The sequence below is a fragment of the Gordionus sp. m RMFG-2023 genome, chromosome 1, assembly GCF_954871325.1.
Source record: "Gordionus sp. m RMFG-2023 chromosome 1, tfGorSpeb1-WG-v2, whole genome shotgun sequence".
Taxonomy (NCBI): domain Eukaryota; kingdom Metazoa; phylum Nematomorpha; class Gordioida; order Chordodea; family Parachordodidae; genus Gordionus; species Gordionus sp. m RMFG-2023.
In genome coordinates this window covers 14,266,562-14,282,278 of record NC_088775.1, presented here as the reverse complement: position 1 = coordinate 14,282,278, position 15,717 = coordinate 14,266,562, and the positions used below count along the sequence as shown (strand labels likewise).

Here is a 15,717-nt window from a genome sequence, read left to right as displayed (position 1 = left end):
ATCGCTGAATATTCGGTCCGATCTTTGCTCCCACATCTCTCGTACATTTGACATTCCGGTTGCCTCTCCGTTATTCTATTGCTTGGTCCTTGACCATAAGCTGAGAATGATTCAGCCCTGGATTGGACCGGCGGAGATGTTTTCGTTGCGGAAGGGAGGGGGATATGATAGGGAGGTGCCCGCAAAGGCGAGCCGCAGCGTCGAACAGGCGGGGCATGGCCGAGGATCAAGTAATGGACAATAGAATAATGGAGAGGCAACCGGTAATGTCAAATGTACGAGAGATGAGGGAGATCGGTTCGAATATCCAGCGATGTCAAATAGGCACCCGTGTTGGCGCGGGAGGATAGCGAAGGCGCGATCGGGAATTGAAAGTAACAGGAAAAAATGAAGGGTGAGAATCACGATAATATTCCGGGAGACGAGGATCTGAGAACGGATCCCTTTGTGGCAGTCTTGGGCCCAGAAAGTGCGGGGTCAGCCGAGGATCTATAAGCAACGTATATTACCCCGGAGTTTGTGGATTGGTTGGTGTATGCTATAGCAGACTCAGAAATTGAATTTGTGTTGGGGCCGGATCTGGGGTTGCAAGGTTGAAGTGCGAAGTGGTTTTTAATTAGTAGCGTATTGTGGGGAGTTATATTAGTGATATTTTTTTTACGATTATAGTTTATTCGCGAAACAATATTATTATTTTGTTTTGTTGTTTGCGCACATTATTGTTTTATATATATAAAATTACAAAAACAATTATTATTTTTTTTAAATAAAAAAGAAATTGATTATTCAAAAAAGGTGTGAAGAAAAAAAAAGGAAAAATTACAATTTAGCGATTTAAAACGGGAACCATTTTAAATGTCTCAAAAGAAAACGGCTAAATTGTCTGAAATTTATAGGGTATTCTCTAGAATTAGATATTTAAGTTTTATAAACTGCTTAAAAAAATGGTTTAAAGTAGAAATAAATAACATATTGACTGAGAAAGAAAAATTGACGATGACATAATATCTACATATAACACTTTTAATATCATACAGTAAATAAAACAAATTTTTTATATAGCTTATATCTCATATCCACCAGCAGCAATCCATACCTCGGCCAATTATTTTGATCAAAGATGATCAAGCCTTAAAAATGCTTAGAATGATGAAAATAAGTCGTTTTTCATCTGTGCTAATATCTAAAGACGATGGGGCTTTGTTTCCCCTTACCGCCAAAAATCAGGTTTAAATTTTAATTGTTAAATTCAATTAATTATGCAAAGTTATTAACAGTGATTATGTCTGTGTTCGATTCAAAATACAAATCGAATCGAATATTTACATTAATAAATTCGATTTGTATTTTCGAATTGAATAATTCTATATTAGTATCCTTACTAAAAACATTATAATTTCCATTCGTTGAATAACCGATTCGAAAATCATATTCTTTAAAAATATTTTCAAAAATGGAAAAAAAATGGATTATTAAAATTTAAAAAAAAGTGATTTATAAGATTGTAGAAAAAAGTTTAAAGAAATATAAAAAGTTCCGCAAGAAATATGTTAAATAATTAAAAATGATTTCAAATATGTAATGAATAATTTTAAATATTTACAAATTATTTTAAATAATTTAAATAGGTAAAAGAAATAATATTCGACAGATTATATGTTTTCCTTATTCGAATTTTCGAATCGAATATACATACTTAAGATACATATCTAATAACGAATAATTCGTTTTAGTTATAGTTAGATTATGATTACTCGTAACAATGATTTGTTTTAAAATCATTATAATTTGAGGAAAGTCATTATGGAAATGAAATAATCATTATCAATCACAACCGGCTCAGTTTAGTCACCCAGATTTTGGGTGGAATCAGGGTGCCAAATCAAACCAAATCACTAAACGAAAATTAAGCATAATAATATTCCGAATAGTTTTAAGAAAATTAAAAGGAGAGAACATTATACCGCTATAAAGACTTTCGAACCGGTTTATAACAGTTTTTTTAAATACATATTTAATTGTAGGAAAAAGATTTTCGGGTTGATTGGACATATTGTACAAAATAATTTTCAATGGCCGGGCCTAAAAACTCGATAGGAAATATCCACAGGCCGGGTCGCGCTGATCTTTAATTAGCATACTTTAAAATATTTATTTTAGTTGAATATATTAAATCGTTATAATTCAATTTAATAAAAATTTATATGTTGGTTATTATGTTATGTTACATATGCTATTTCTTAATGTTTTTTTAAATTTTTTTTAAAATAATTTATATGATGTCAATTAATTACATTTATTAATTTTTAAAAAATCCAAAATTTATAAAATTGATATGAATTTTGAAACCGGAATGAACCGATAAAATTTGTTCAGAATAACTGGAAAGTAATTAAACGGTTAAAATTTTAAGCTAAAAACGTGATTGGAGTCAACCCGTTTATTTAGCAATCGATACCCAAGTTGGAACCGATATATGTCGGTATACTGGTGCCGCTATCAACCTTTTAAAAATATTTTTTCCCGTATATTTTTAAAAACCGATTAAAACAGGGATATTTTATTGTTTTTTAAAACATATATTTTAATCATGGCGTGTGCCGAAAAAAATCAGCTAGGCATTGAGGCATTAGTCAATTTTTTTCCTCCTTCTCCAAGGTTGAGCTGAGCTATCTTTTCCAATAAAAGAAATGTTAGAAAATGAAATATTATTCAATATTCCGATCATTATGTGTATTTCACAAGGAAGTTTTCCGGATTTCGCTTTCATATTCCTTTTGGCAGGCCTTGATTTTCAACAATTGTATTTTTCAGGCGCGTACGCAGCGGGGGGGGGCAGGGAGACAAACCCCCCCCCCCCCCCCTGCCTAAAGCCAAAAAATGCAGATTCCCGATTATATTTTTCAAAAATATTATTGTTAATATTTATTCCTATCTCATATATATTTAATTATTTATCACATTCATCTACTAAGTTATTTTATCAATTAATTACGATTTCAAGTTCTCCTTAGCGTAATATTTACCTATTATTTTCAAATATTAGTGGCGTAATATTTATCTAAATTTCTAGTCAAATAATAATTATCTCTGAAACTCCTTGTCTAACAGGGAGAAAGAAATTGCAAGTTTTTCCAACGAGATCGAGTCTCCGCCATCAATCAGTTACAGCTTTTATGGAGTTAGAAGAGCCGATTATTAATGCTATTACTGAAATATCATAATGGTTTGAAAGAAATATTTCCTCAGAAGCAAGAAAATTATTGGATTCAATGCTTATTCCAAATTTTTTTCTCATTAGAATGTATTGTTTAATTATACAACATTTTATATAATACTTTTCAAAAATATGACATTGACTTGTTTAAGAAGATGAGAATAGCGGAGAACATCATATTAGAACTCAAGGAAATTAGAGCTAATGTTGATGAAGAATTTCATATTTTATATATTATTGTTGAGGAGTCAAAGGCAGAGCTATACGTGTTTAATATTTGTCCCCTCGACTTGCAGCAAGAAAGCTCATCGTCAAAACATTAATTTAGAATCAGTAGAAGAGTATTAAAAAACAAATGTCCCCTCTCTTAGATACATTTATAACCCAAATAAATGAATGGTTTTTAATTCATCATGCAGCACTTACAAATCCGCAGATATTACTTCCACAAAAGCCTTTCCAACCTTTTTCAGATGGTGATAGAAAAAAAATTAATATTTGTTAGATTTTTATCATGAAGATGTTAAAATATCTTATGATGCCATATTAGCTGAATAACTATGATTAAAAGATTAATTATGGTTGATACAGTCCCAAATAATGCTATCGTTGCATTATTTCAAACACATTTTAGATTATATTCCCAATCTATAAAAATTATATATATATTAGCAACTCTTCCCATTAGTAAACTAATGAGAGAACATTCTCTTTTTTAAGATGAATAACAGAACCATGCAGAGGTACCATTTGCAGGGCATGGTCCAGATTTTTTTTTTTGAATTTTTTTCGGCCCGGGTTTTTTTTTAAAAATTTTCAAGTCCGACCCGGCTTTTTTGAAAATAAAATTTTCAGGTCCGGTCCGAATTTTTTTAAAATAAATTATATTTATTTTCGATTTTTATAGCTAATAATGGATATTTCAAATATTTGGTTTTAAAATATACAGTTCGGCCCTGATATTTTTTTAAAAAAAATTTTCAGGCCCAAACCGGGTGTTTTTTTTAAAAAAATTTCGAGTCCGGCCTGGGTATGTTTAAAAAAATTAAAATACGGTCCGGCTCGGGGGCCTGGCCTGCAAGTCTCTGAAAAACATACCTATGAAATACAACTTCTGAAAGTAGATTGAATGATTTGGATCTTTTGAATATTCATAGGCATTTAACGCCAAGCAAGGATAGATAATTGAAAAATTAGCTCAAAACATACAATTATTCCTAAGAACTTTTTGTGTATTAATTTATATTTCCAACATTTAAATTTTTTATACTTTATATATTTTAAAGGCTCAAAAAATTCAAATTTCAATTTTAAGTGATTCATATCATGGTTATATTCACTTTATATTTTATAATTCACATTTATTTTATAATTTTTCAATGCTGGTTTATATATATAATTTTTTCATAATTCACATTAATTTAAAATTGTGTATTAGAAAAGTAATTAGTCCTAATAAATTTATGCTTAGTATTTTTAATTAACAATAATATTTCTTAAAAATATTTGTTAGCCCTCCCCCTCCCCCCCCCCCAATTCCCAGACCAAATTCCTGCTTACGCGCCTTTATTTTTTATTTATAATATAAATAAAATAATATAGATGGTGTTAAATAATTTTATATAAATATTATGCGTAGATTTAATTAAGACATTCATTCAGGTTAAATTTTATTAAAATCTTAGTATTTTTTCATTGTATAATTCTTAAATATAGTTTAGAAATCGGATTTTATTTAATATTATTGCATCATATTCCATATAACATATAATTATTTACCCTACATCTACAATAATTTTTATAATATAATAAATTGACAAGGGCTTTATTTTTTCCTTGTTTTCGAACATAAACTCATATTATGAACAAAATGGTAAACTTTTTAAAGTTTTATTTTTAAAAAATTAAATATTTTTTAAAATTAATATATTAAGAAGCTTTGAATAAATTTGTAGTCATAGTTAAAAATTATAAATTCTAAATTTATAATTAAAAGTAAAATTCTATAACTGAGTCCCCAAAAAGGAACCATAATTGTGTCTAAAAATTTCAATTTGAATTTTTTGGCGAATATAAAGAAACTCTCTGGGTTCATTTGTAAAAAGCCGTTCGCCATCAACTTAAGTTTTTAAAAAATCTGGGAAATAAAATACTCCTTTTTACCAATGAACCAAAAGAATTTTTTTATATTCGCCAAAAAATTCAAATTAATTATATTAATTCAATCAAATTAGTGTTTGCAGTAGACCGGTCTGACCGAATACTGATTAAAAAAGATAAAAGTTTGTTATGACTTTCTTTTAGTTAATGTACATGTTCATTAACACATAAGACATGATTATTTAATGCCTAACACTTTATAATATATCATTCATCGTTTACTTTTTTATTTTTCCTTTTCATTCATTCTTCAAGTAATTCAATTTATTAGAAATGGCAATTGAAATCATAAAAAATAATATTAATCATCACCCTCATGCTCATCCAATGAATAACTATTGATTTAGAAAATAGTATTAGTAGTGCAAATGAAAAAAATCGATCAAATTCAAATTTGAAAATATGTTAAAGAATTATATAAATTTTTTGGAAGGATAATTCTGGGAAAACATATAAAATATGTCTCCAGATATTTCCAATTCTTCAAGCACAAGTAAATTATGCATATATATTAAATTGAGAACTCAAAATTTTAAATATATGAATAAAAATTTCATCAAATAAATCTACTTATAGTTATGATTAGAGCTAGAAACAATAAAAACCTAAGATTAACGAAATATTATATTGGTATTGGATGGGTAAAAAATGGATTAATTTTTTATTTTTTAGAAGATAATCAGAATATTTATTTACAAATCAGTTTTATTTTATAACTAAATATCTATCACATTCAAAAACAGAAACTAATTAAATATGCTAATCAAATTGATTTAAATTATATTCAATAAATTTGTATTGGTTTAATCATTTTGTATAAATAATTTAATAAAAATGATTGATGATATAATAAAAATATTGGTAATTTAACACATTTTACTTTTAATAAATTTAATGCAGAATAAAAATTTTATAGCTTAACAAAAAAACATTTTTTAGACGGGACCGGACTGGACCGACGGCCCCATTGTCTGGCCTCACTTGACTTAACGGTTCATCGGTCCGATCTCATTTTAGAAAAAGGACCGGACGGGACCAGGCGGCCGTGCAAACACTAAATCAAATCATATTTAGTTATGTTTTGTGAGCAATGACTTATAATGTCATTGATACAGACGTTATTACTTCAACATGATATTTATTTTTGTTCAAATGTCGATATTATTGTTAAGCCTTATGGAAATATTATTTATTTTTATATATAAATTTCGATTAATATATTTATTAATTGAAATGTAAATTGATTTCAAAAAAGTTACATAGTAATAAGTAATTTGATTAATAAAAAAAAATCTTGATTTTAAAGAGAAAATTTGTTTTGGCATTTTTAAATAATCCCTTCGACCGAAATCTTAATGGGTTCATCTAGTGTTGTTAAAAATACCGGTTTGGCTTAATTAAAAAAAACGGCCAGATTAGGATTTTAGCCACAATAATATTATGTAAGCCTGGTTTTGCTCATAGATGCCAGTAAGGTTTGCCTTTGGACCTCTATTTGCCAAATTTTGAGGCTTACATAATATTATTTTGACTAAAATTTTAATCGGGCCTTTTTTAAAAATCAGGCTTTTTAACAACATTACATTCAAAAATGAGAAATCTTTTAAATTTGAATAAATAATAATTCAATATGACTAAACATTCATTCATTCGAAAGTTATAAATATATAAAAATTAAGCAAGTAACTTAAGAATATCTTTATTATCACAAACAGTCGATTGTAAATAGTAAAGTTGAACCATAATTCTTTAAAATTTTAATAAAAATGTGTTCGATTTATGGTCTCTGATAACCCATCACCTAATATTGATGTATGTGATTGTTGAAACTGTTAACCATAATAAATAAATTCTTAGATTAGTTGGAGAGGTCGGGGTTAGGCAAAATACTTTTTAAAAATTGACCTGAATCTTTTTATATTTAGGGAAGTACATATATTAAGTTAAATAAATTGTCACAATTTATTAATAGGCATCTTTTTTAAATTTCACTTTGGTTCTTTGCATTTTTTATAATATCTCACGAAATTTGATATAGGTAATCCAAAAAATAACTAAAGATAACATATTAACTTAAAAAGATATTTTAATACATTAGCGCTTTAATGTACCCTGGTTTGTGATAAGCCCCGCTAGCACTAACTTTACTAATCATGATTATAATTTTATATATCTAGACACAAATTTTATCAATAGTCTATTATTTCTAAATATTTGTTGTATATAGATGTGCTTGTGCACTAGTGATGCAAATTGCTCCATTTGATCCAATTTTTAAAAACGGTTAACAGTATTTTATCCAAAAAAATATTACGCAAGCCTTAAGATTTTGCTCTCTTGAGGCTTAAGCAATATTTTTTGGATAAGATATTGTGTTAGCCATTTTTAAAAATTAGTTCAAGATCGATTTTGCCACCATTAAAATCTTTATTAAAACAAAATTTAAATATTCTGGCGTCTTTAATTTAAAAATCGGATAAAGTGATTTGATACTGCTCCCCTATACAATGTACAAATTTATTCCTTTCGTTTGATAAAATATAACCATATTTTTGAGAATAATGCATTATTAAGCACCGATCTGCCGAATTATTGCACCTGTGCTTCGCATATCAGTCTTTCCTTTTTTAAGATCATCATAAAGAAATTCGAATCTTCTCTACATTTTTGGACAGCCACGTGGCATATTTTAACTATAATAAACAATTATCGACAGATAAAATTTCGGCAAAAATGACTGGTTAAATATAAATTAATTTTTTTTGGTATAAATAAAGCAAATATGTTAAGAATATTTTTCTTTGCTTTTTTCATCATAGTTTCATATTTTTAATCGTTTAACATGTTTTACATTAATTGTCAATAATTCCAAGAGTATATTGAAATAAGGAAAAGATTAATATAATATTTAATTTTCTATCTATGCCAGAGAGAGTGGGAACAGGTGAACATAAAAGATATAGAAAAATAGATATATAATACGACATCAATTTATCTATAAACAAAACGTGAATGCACCTTTTGTGAATTTTACCTTCAAAGAAGAGTATGTAAGAAGACAAGAAAAGTGCCGCCTGTTTGTTTAAAAAATGTAGGGACGATTAAAAAATATACATGATGATATTTCTTTTAAAAAGAAACGTTAAAGAGCTAAATGGGAGAAACACTCCAGGCGCAATAAATACTCAGCAGGTGTATTTTTTAAAAATGAGAAATATTCTGAACAGATATTTATCATAGGGCGCCATTTAATGTTAGATTAGCAAATCCACTCTCCAAGGAGAAAAATATTAATTTTGCATACTTTAAGATGGGGGGGGGAAGGTATTCAGGATTTCATTTCGGGATGCGTTTAAAAAAAAAGAAAATCCAATATAAAATAAAATGGGGAAATCCAATCTGAAATTAGCAAAAAAGGAAATTCAATCTGAAATTATTAAAAAATGGAATCCAATCTAAATTTAGCAAAAAGGAAATTCAATCAGAAGGGAAATTCACTCTAAAATTAGCAAAAAAACATCGGGGCCCATTCATTATAGGACTATTTAAAAAGCTTAAAATAATGTATTATTCTGCGATTTTATGATGAAGTTTCTTAAAATTTTCCTGATATTGTAGAATAAAAACTTGCATAAAATCATGAATCATTAATTTACAATTTTGCACTTATATTTGTTATGGGACTAATTTAACTCTACTTATTTTTGAAAACTTCAAAGTGATGTATACCAATTGGGTTTCAATTGCGAAACACCCAACTCACTAATATAATCACATGTACCAATATTTGGAGATGGGTTATCGCATATAATCAATTAATTAAATATAGTTCCAACATAAAAATTAGATGAAATCTAAATAATCTCATTCACGAATTTTTTTTATTTATAATTTTTTAAATATAATGTAATTACATTTATCTATATATTATTTGTATCTTTTTTATGCTATAACTATTATATTCAATCAAGGCTAAAAGTTTTATCAATCCATTTTAGATTAAAGTTAAATTTATATAATTCTTAGAAAAAAGAAATTATTAGCTTATTTTTAAAAGAATAAACATTTGAGAGCTTTTGAATGAATGATAGAAATTATAAATACTTATTATAATATAAATGTAAAACACAAATTATGAGATAACATGAAAAATTTATTTATTCTTAAGAGAAATCGTTTTTTTGTGAAATATTATCCTCTTTGATTACGTTTCAGTTAAAAAAAAATGATACGGAAACCGGGGCTATACTCCAGGTGTTTTGCTCTTTTGTGATAGAAATTTCTAGAGGATAAAACGATTTATATCATTAGATAGCCCCATCATTGGACCACAAAATAAAAAAACCAAGCATCCTACCTTATATAGTATGCGTCCAATTAGGATGTAAGTAAAAGTCATGCATATTACTATTTACCGACGATCCAAGGTAAAATGGCAAGACTCTCGGGGTAAGATAGCAAATTTAACAGATAAAACACAAAATTTTTATTGTTATAATTAACAATAGATATTTTTCAGAGTAAGAAGCGCGCTATTTTTTTTTGGCAGCTATAGCTAATAGCGCGATACATTTTTCCAATTTTTATTTTTTAGCGCGCTAGTTTTTAAAAATATAATGAATGTAACTATAAACCTGAAAATTTAAATATTATGTCATAATTAATTATAATTATAATTTTTATTATTTATTATAAAATTTTGAAATTTATATTTTCAATTTGTAATTTATATTCAATTTGTATTATAAACCTAAATCATCTAGTGTAAATTAATGTCATCACAAATAGATATCCAAATCGATGTAAGTAAGTCAAACAATTATGATATTAATGAAATGGAAGGTACTGGAAGAAAATGTTCTTGATTACAATAATACAAATTTTCCATTTCCAAAATTTGAAAAATATTTTCAAATTAATGCAAAAACAAAAGGTGGCTACAAATTTATTTGTTCACTGTAAAAAATATCCTCGAATAAATCTAGTAGATATAACCTCAAAAAACACCTAAAGGTAATTGTCATTTTTAAATTTTAATAGTATTTTTATTTTGTAAGAATGTTCATGTCAATAGTTTTAAAGAGATAGAAAAACTTTTTAATAATTTTCGTATACTGGAGACTATATCCAAAAAGACCAATTCAATTTAAACTAAATTGATTAATAATATTGTACATGCCAATATTTCCAGAAACTGGCTGATAAAGTTAATGTCAATTTTATAATTTGATACAGTTCAGCCAATGTCATTAGTTGATAATCCATCATTTACCAATGATTAAAACTCTATCCCCTGGTACAACAATTGTCGCCAGACACTAGTGATTGAGATAGCAGACAAAGATGACGACTTCCACTGATAATTCTTTTGAAATAAATAATTCTAAAAATCCCCTAGACGCATTTTTTAAATCTAAAAATACAAAGGAGTATTTTTGATAATTTTTCTTATATAAAAATATGTAAATACTGCCTTGTCCTCAAGTGCGAGTATTGAGAGATATTTAGTAAAGCGAAACTTTTACTTTCGGATTATCGCTCTAACTTGGGGAGGATAGTATAGAAATGATTTTATTATTAAAATGCAACAAAATAGATAAAAAATGAATATTACCTTAAATAGTTATTTTTATTACATAAATTATAGTCTTTTTACATAAATATTTTATTATCAAAACTAACCATATTTAAATATTTATAAATGTTGATTTTTATCTATTATATAATATGCAATATAAGAAGCAAAAAATATAACAAATTTATTTCTAAATTTTAATAATTTTTGCAGGAGTTTGAACGGTGGTGAAACCACTTTCATCTGCATTCCATATATTATGTGGTTCAAAGTTATAAGAATTATATAGCTTAATTAAATTTTCAAAAAATTTATTGACATTTGTGGGATTGAAGCCATATGCTCTTGCTAGACTAGTAGCTTCAGGGGTACGAATCGAAAGTTGGGAATGTCGTTTTCTAAACCTCATAAACCAGTCCTCTCCAGCCATACCATTAGTTGTCCAGCTTTCTGGGAAAGATTTGCCATATTCTTTAGCAAGCTGATATGCAAATCCTCTTATCTTGTTTATTTATAAAATAAAACAATTTCATTTTAATAATTAATACCAGTTCCATAGAGTTAAAATGATATATAATTAATTAAATAAATTGAATTAATTTCATAATTTTAATAATGCTCAATTGGTAACTTTAATATTAAATATCAATATTTATTTGATTATAATAAATGAATGAATGAAAAATTTAATGTGAATAATTTTATATTTTAACCGTTTTACCCATAACAGCTTTACCCCTAGGTGACATATATTATATATATCGTTATTGCGTGACTTCTAATATAGCTAAAGATGTCAGATAAATTTTATTTTATAGTTAATACATTAAGGAACATGTGTGCCAAATTTTGAATCCTGAGGATATGTAATTTTACTAAAAGCAAAATATACTAGAGATTGATTTTTATATTTTTTGGGTAAAAAACAGTTTTTTGACAAAATATATAAAACCAGGTAAGTTTTTTAAAAGATGAACATAGGTAAGAAATTAGATATAAAAATACATCTTCACACCAAATTTAAGGTCTTTATACTCAATGGTTAAAAAGTTATTCGCGTTAACATTGTTACCCCGTCAATCGCTTTACCCCGGTCTCCCCTACTTTTAAAAAATTATAGCTAATAGCGCGCTACTTTGATGGGTAGCGATAGCGGTAGTGCGCCACTTTTAAAAGGGTTTAATAACTCTGAAATTTTTTAGATAATTAGTCCTAACACACTGTAATGTATTTAAATAAATTGATTATTATATTTGCTTTAAGCTACAATTTATTATAATATAAAAAATGAATCATTCTTAGCACAACTTATATGTGCCCATTCGGAACACTTGGTACGCTTTATGTCTTCATGTTTTTTGATGTGGTTATAATGGAGCACATTACACAATTCCAATCTTTTTTTTAAATTTCTTTTTTATCGTTTTTAGATTTTAATAATTTTTTCCTAATCAATTTAATTCTCTCTTATTTGCCATTTATCCCCTTGCCGTTTAGTCCAGGTGTAGTGATTTAGCTTAAATGACTCAATAAAATTTTCAAGATGAGTTGATTTTCTGGATGAGCTGCCTCAGGATCAAGTTTTTTCTAAAAATGTCTCATTAATTTTATAAAATTTGAAAAAGTACATTTGCCTTAAAGCAAAAAATACTATTTAAAAAAGTTAGTGAAAAGGGACTAAAAATCGTTTTTGATTGATTTCTTTTAAATATGGAGTTCCCACTACTAAATATATGGTAGATAGTACGTATAAAACTATATCTTTTGACCAAATTTGAAACAATTAGTCTTAATGGCGAAAATGTTATAGGCGTTTGCCTTCTAATCTTACTGCCGATAGCCCCTATCTTTCCTAGCTTAGTTACTAAACCATTTATCCACTAATAAATATATTTTTTTAGCTAATTATAATTTAATAATTAATCAATAAATTTTGATGAACCAACTGTGAACTTTTGCTTCTATTATAATAGCTTAATAATATTTTAATAATTAATATAATCACAGAATACCTCTGATGACACAATTACGTTTGCCTTTTACTCGCTAATTTTTATAGCAATTTTGATATTGTTATCAGTGATGATGAAGTTTTATTATAACTGGTCCACTCATACAAAGGTATATTTCTTATTCAATTTAAATATTTGCCAGATGAAAATACTATTTCATTTTTAATTAATAAAAAATCACACTGATATTTAAGAAATATCTTATAAATTTCAATATTAAATTTAAGATCTATAAACTTTAAAGCAATATCAGGGGTTGTATTTTAAATATATTTATCTCTATTTTAACTCACCAATCCCTATTTAATTATTGTAAAAAAAAATTTTCTAATAAGGGTTCAACAAAATATAACTATAACAAGAAAATCAAAAAGATTTTGACCCATATGCGAAGTTCTAATATATCGACAACTCTTAACCTTTCTAACCTTCGCGAAAAAACTAAAAAAAGTAACAATGATTCCTCCAGGAAAGAGAACTGCGCGATATGCTTAGATACTTTTAAATTTGGCCAGGTTTTTTTTATAAATCTTTTATTTATGTATGGATTGTTTAAAATGTGAATTTAATTACATTTCTTAAACTTATTTTAGTAAGTATAATTTAATGAAATATTAGTAAAATAAATTCCAAAATCAATGGCCTCGTCTTGTTATCTCCTAGTATTTAATAATTGGTTAAAATGTAAAATAAAAATTAGTCATAATGCAACATTCTTAATTTTAATTGATTTTATCAAATTTAATAAAGGATCTGCGGAGAATTTTTTGCGGGCACGAATTCCATAAAGTTTGCGTTGACCCTTGGTTAGCGATTCATAAAACTTGCCCATTGTGTATCAGAAGAGTATCAAGTATATATATATATGCTCTATTTTTTGGGAAAATTAAACGATGTATAGTATTATAATACATCGTTCAACTTGTTTGAGTGATAATCTTATATATATCTTACTAATTTGAGCACCATTATTTTCTCCTAACCTAAGCTACATTATTGCACCATTATTTTCTCCTAACCTAAGCTACATTATTATTTTAAACCTGGAAAAATGAGTATATTTATCTTATCCTAAGAGTTTACTTGAATTTTTATTTATTATATACATCTAATTTTAAACAGAAAAAGTTATCATGCTAATCTTATGATGATAATAAGATATTAAGGAAATTAAAATGCATACTAATTTAATTTATGATGCGAAGCCAAATTTTAAAGCAAAGAGTTTTTTTTCTATTGTTTCTTTATAAGCGATTTTTTTTGACAGCAAATTGCAATTAGTTCTAACTAAAAAAACTTTTCATACCTTATTAATCACATCACCTGTCAGATTGTTAGGTTATCAATAGAAATTACAAGTGACTAAATTTTATTAAAAACTTTAATAATTATTCCGAATAATTTGAATATTCAATCAAATTATTCAAATAAATGAATTATTCAAATAACTTACCGATTTGAATTATTCCTATTATTTGTTTTATTCAATTCGAATCGAATTCGATTAACTTTGAATAGGAATATTCCAAACATCGATGTAATAAACTGCATATTTAATTATTTTATGGATTTATTATTGATTAGGGAAATGGGAACAAAAACCTGCTCAATATACTTCTCATTCGGACAAAATTTGCTTTAGGACTCGAAAGGATTTGTTAAATATAGTTGCTACCAATAATGAATGCACAGAGCAGTGCAAGAAATGTAGGATAAAACAAGAACGTCAAAAATTTATGAGTCCTACTATTATGTCCTGCCATATCAATTATTCGGCTCCAAGATACTATAAATATTCTAATAACCCTTACATGCTAATGCGTTGTCAAAAAATATTTGATAGGCGCAAATATTCAAAAATGGAATTCGCATCGGAAAAACCTGTTGATTACGGTTATTGGCCAAATCAGAAAAAATATTGCCCAAAATATAATTTTTACCGTCATCGGTGGTGTGCCGCCACGCCCGAAAACTATCAAGCTAGAAAAAATTATCACCCAACTTCTATCATAGATATAAATAAAAAATCACATCGCTTGCGACACAAAAATCTTAAACAAATTCGTTATCTCAATGATTTAGAGTTCAACAGAATCTCAAAATCTGGCAAAAAAATTAAATACGTATTAAATCGATCAAAGAAGTGTGATAGCGCGTGTTACAATTCAAAATGTTTAGAAGCCATAAACCCGAAGAGTATTGTTGAAAACCACGGTATGCTTCACTTTATTAAGGCGATAAACGATAACAAACATTGCCTAACATCCTTTCAAAAGACTTTATTTTGTAAAAACAACAATTCGACCAAAAATAAGGTTCACACCTCAACAAACATGAAAACCCGAGGACAATTAGTTCGCCATAAATGCATCAAGAATATCAATTATAAATCTTTACTATCACCATTGAATTGCGTTAATTATACTCAACATTCTTCCGAAAGATATTGCCTTTTAGACAATATACATTAAAAGAACCTATTGTAATTTTTTTCTTTCTCTCTCGGATGGACAGTATTAAACACTCAAATTTAATAATGTTATCAAAAACCATTTATCGCATCACTTTACAAATTATTATATAATTTTTTTACATACAAAATATGATAAAAATATTATATAATTTTCTTAGATTATATATTTATTATACTCTTTTCCATAAATTATAATCTCAAGATTTATATTTCGCAAATCGACATAAACTCAGGTTGTATATTTATTTTAATTATACTATACATATTATACTCAATTAAG

At 27.0% G+C, this 15,717-nt stretch overlaps 1 protein-coding gene across 1 annotated transcript in view; it reads left to right on the top strand.

Moving 5' to 3' along the window:
• Nucleotides 1-15,435, top strand: part of LOC135931919 (uncharacterized) — a 29,613-nt gene extending 14,178 nt beyond the window's left edge. Inside the window, exons 4-8 of the mRNA XM_065469238.1 lie at nt 1,063-1,227; nt 12,960-13,073; nt 13,300-13,479; nt 13,715-13,817; nt 14,549-15,435. Of these exons, the coding sequence (XP_065325310.1) occupies nt 1,063-1,227; nt 12,960-13,073; nt 13,300-13,479; nt 13,715-13,817; nt 14,549-15,435 (1,449 nt within the window). The remainder of the gene's footprint in view (nt 1-1,062; nt 1,228-12,959; nt 13,074-13,299; nt 13,480-13,714; nt 13,818-14,548) is intronic.
• The last annotated feature ends 282 nt before the right edge of the window (nt 15,436-15,717 follow it).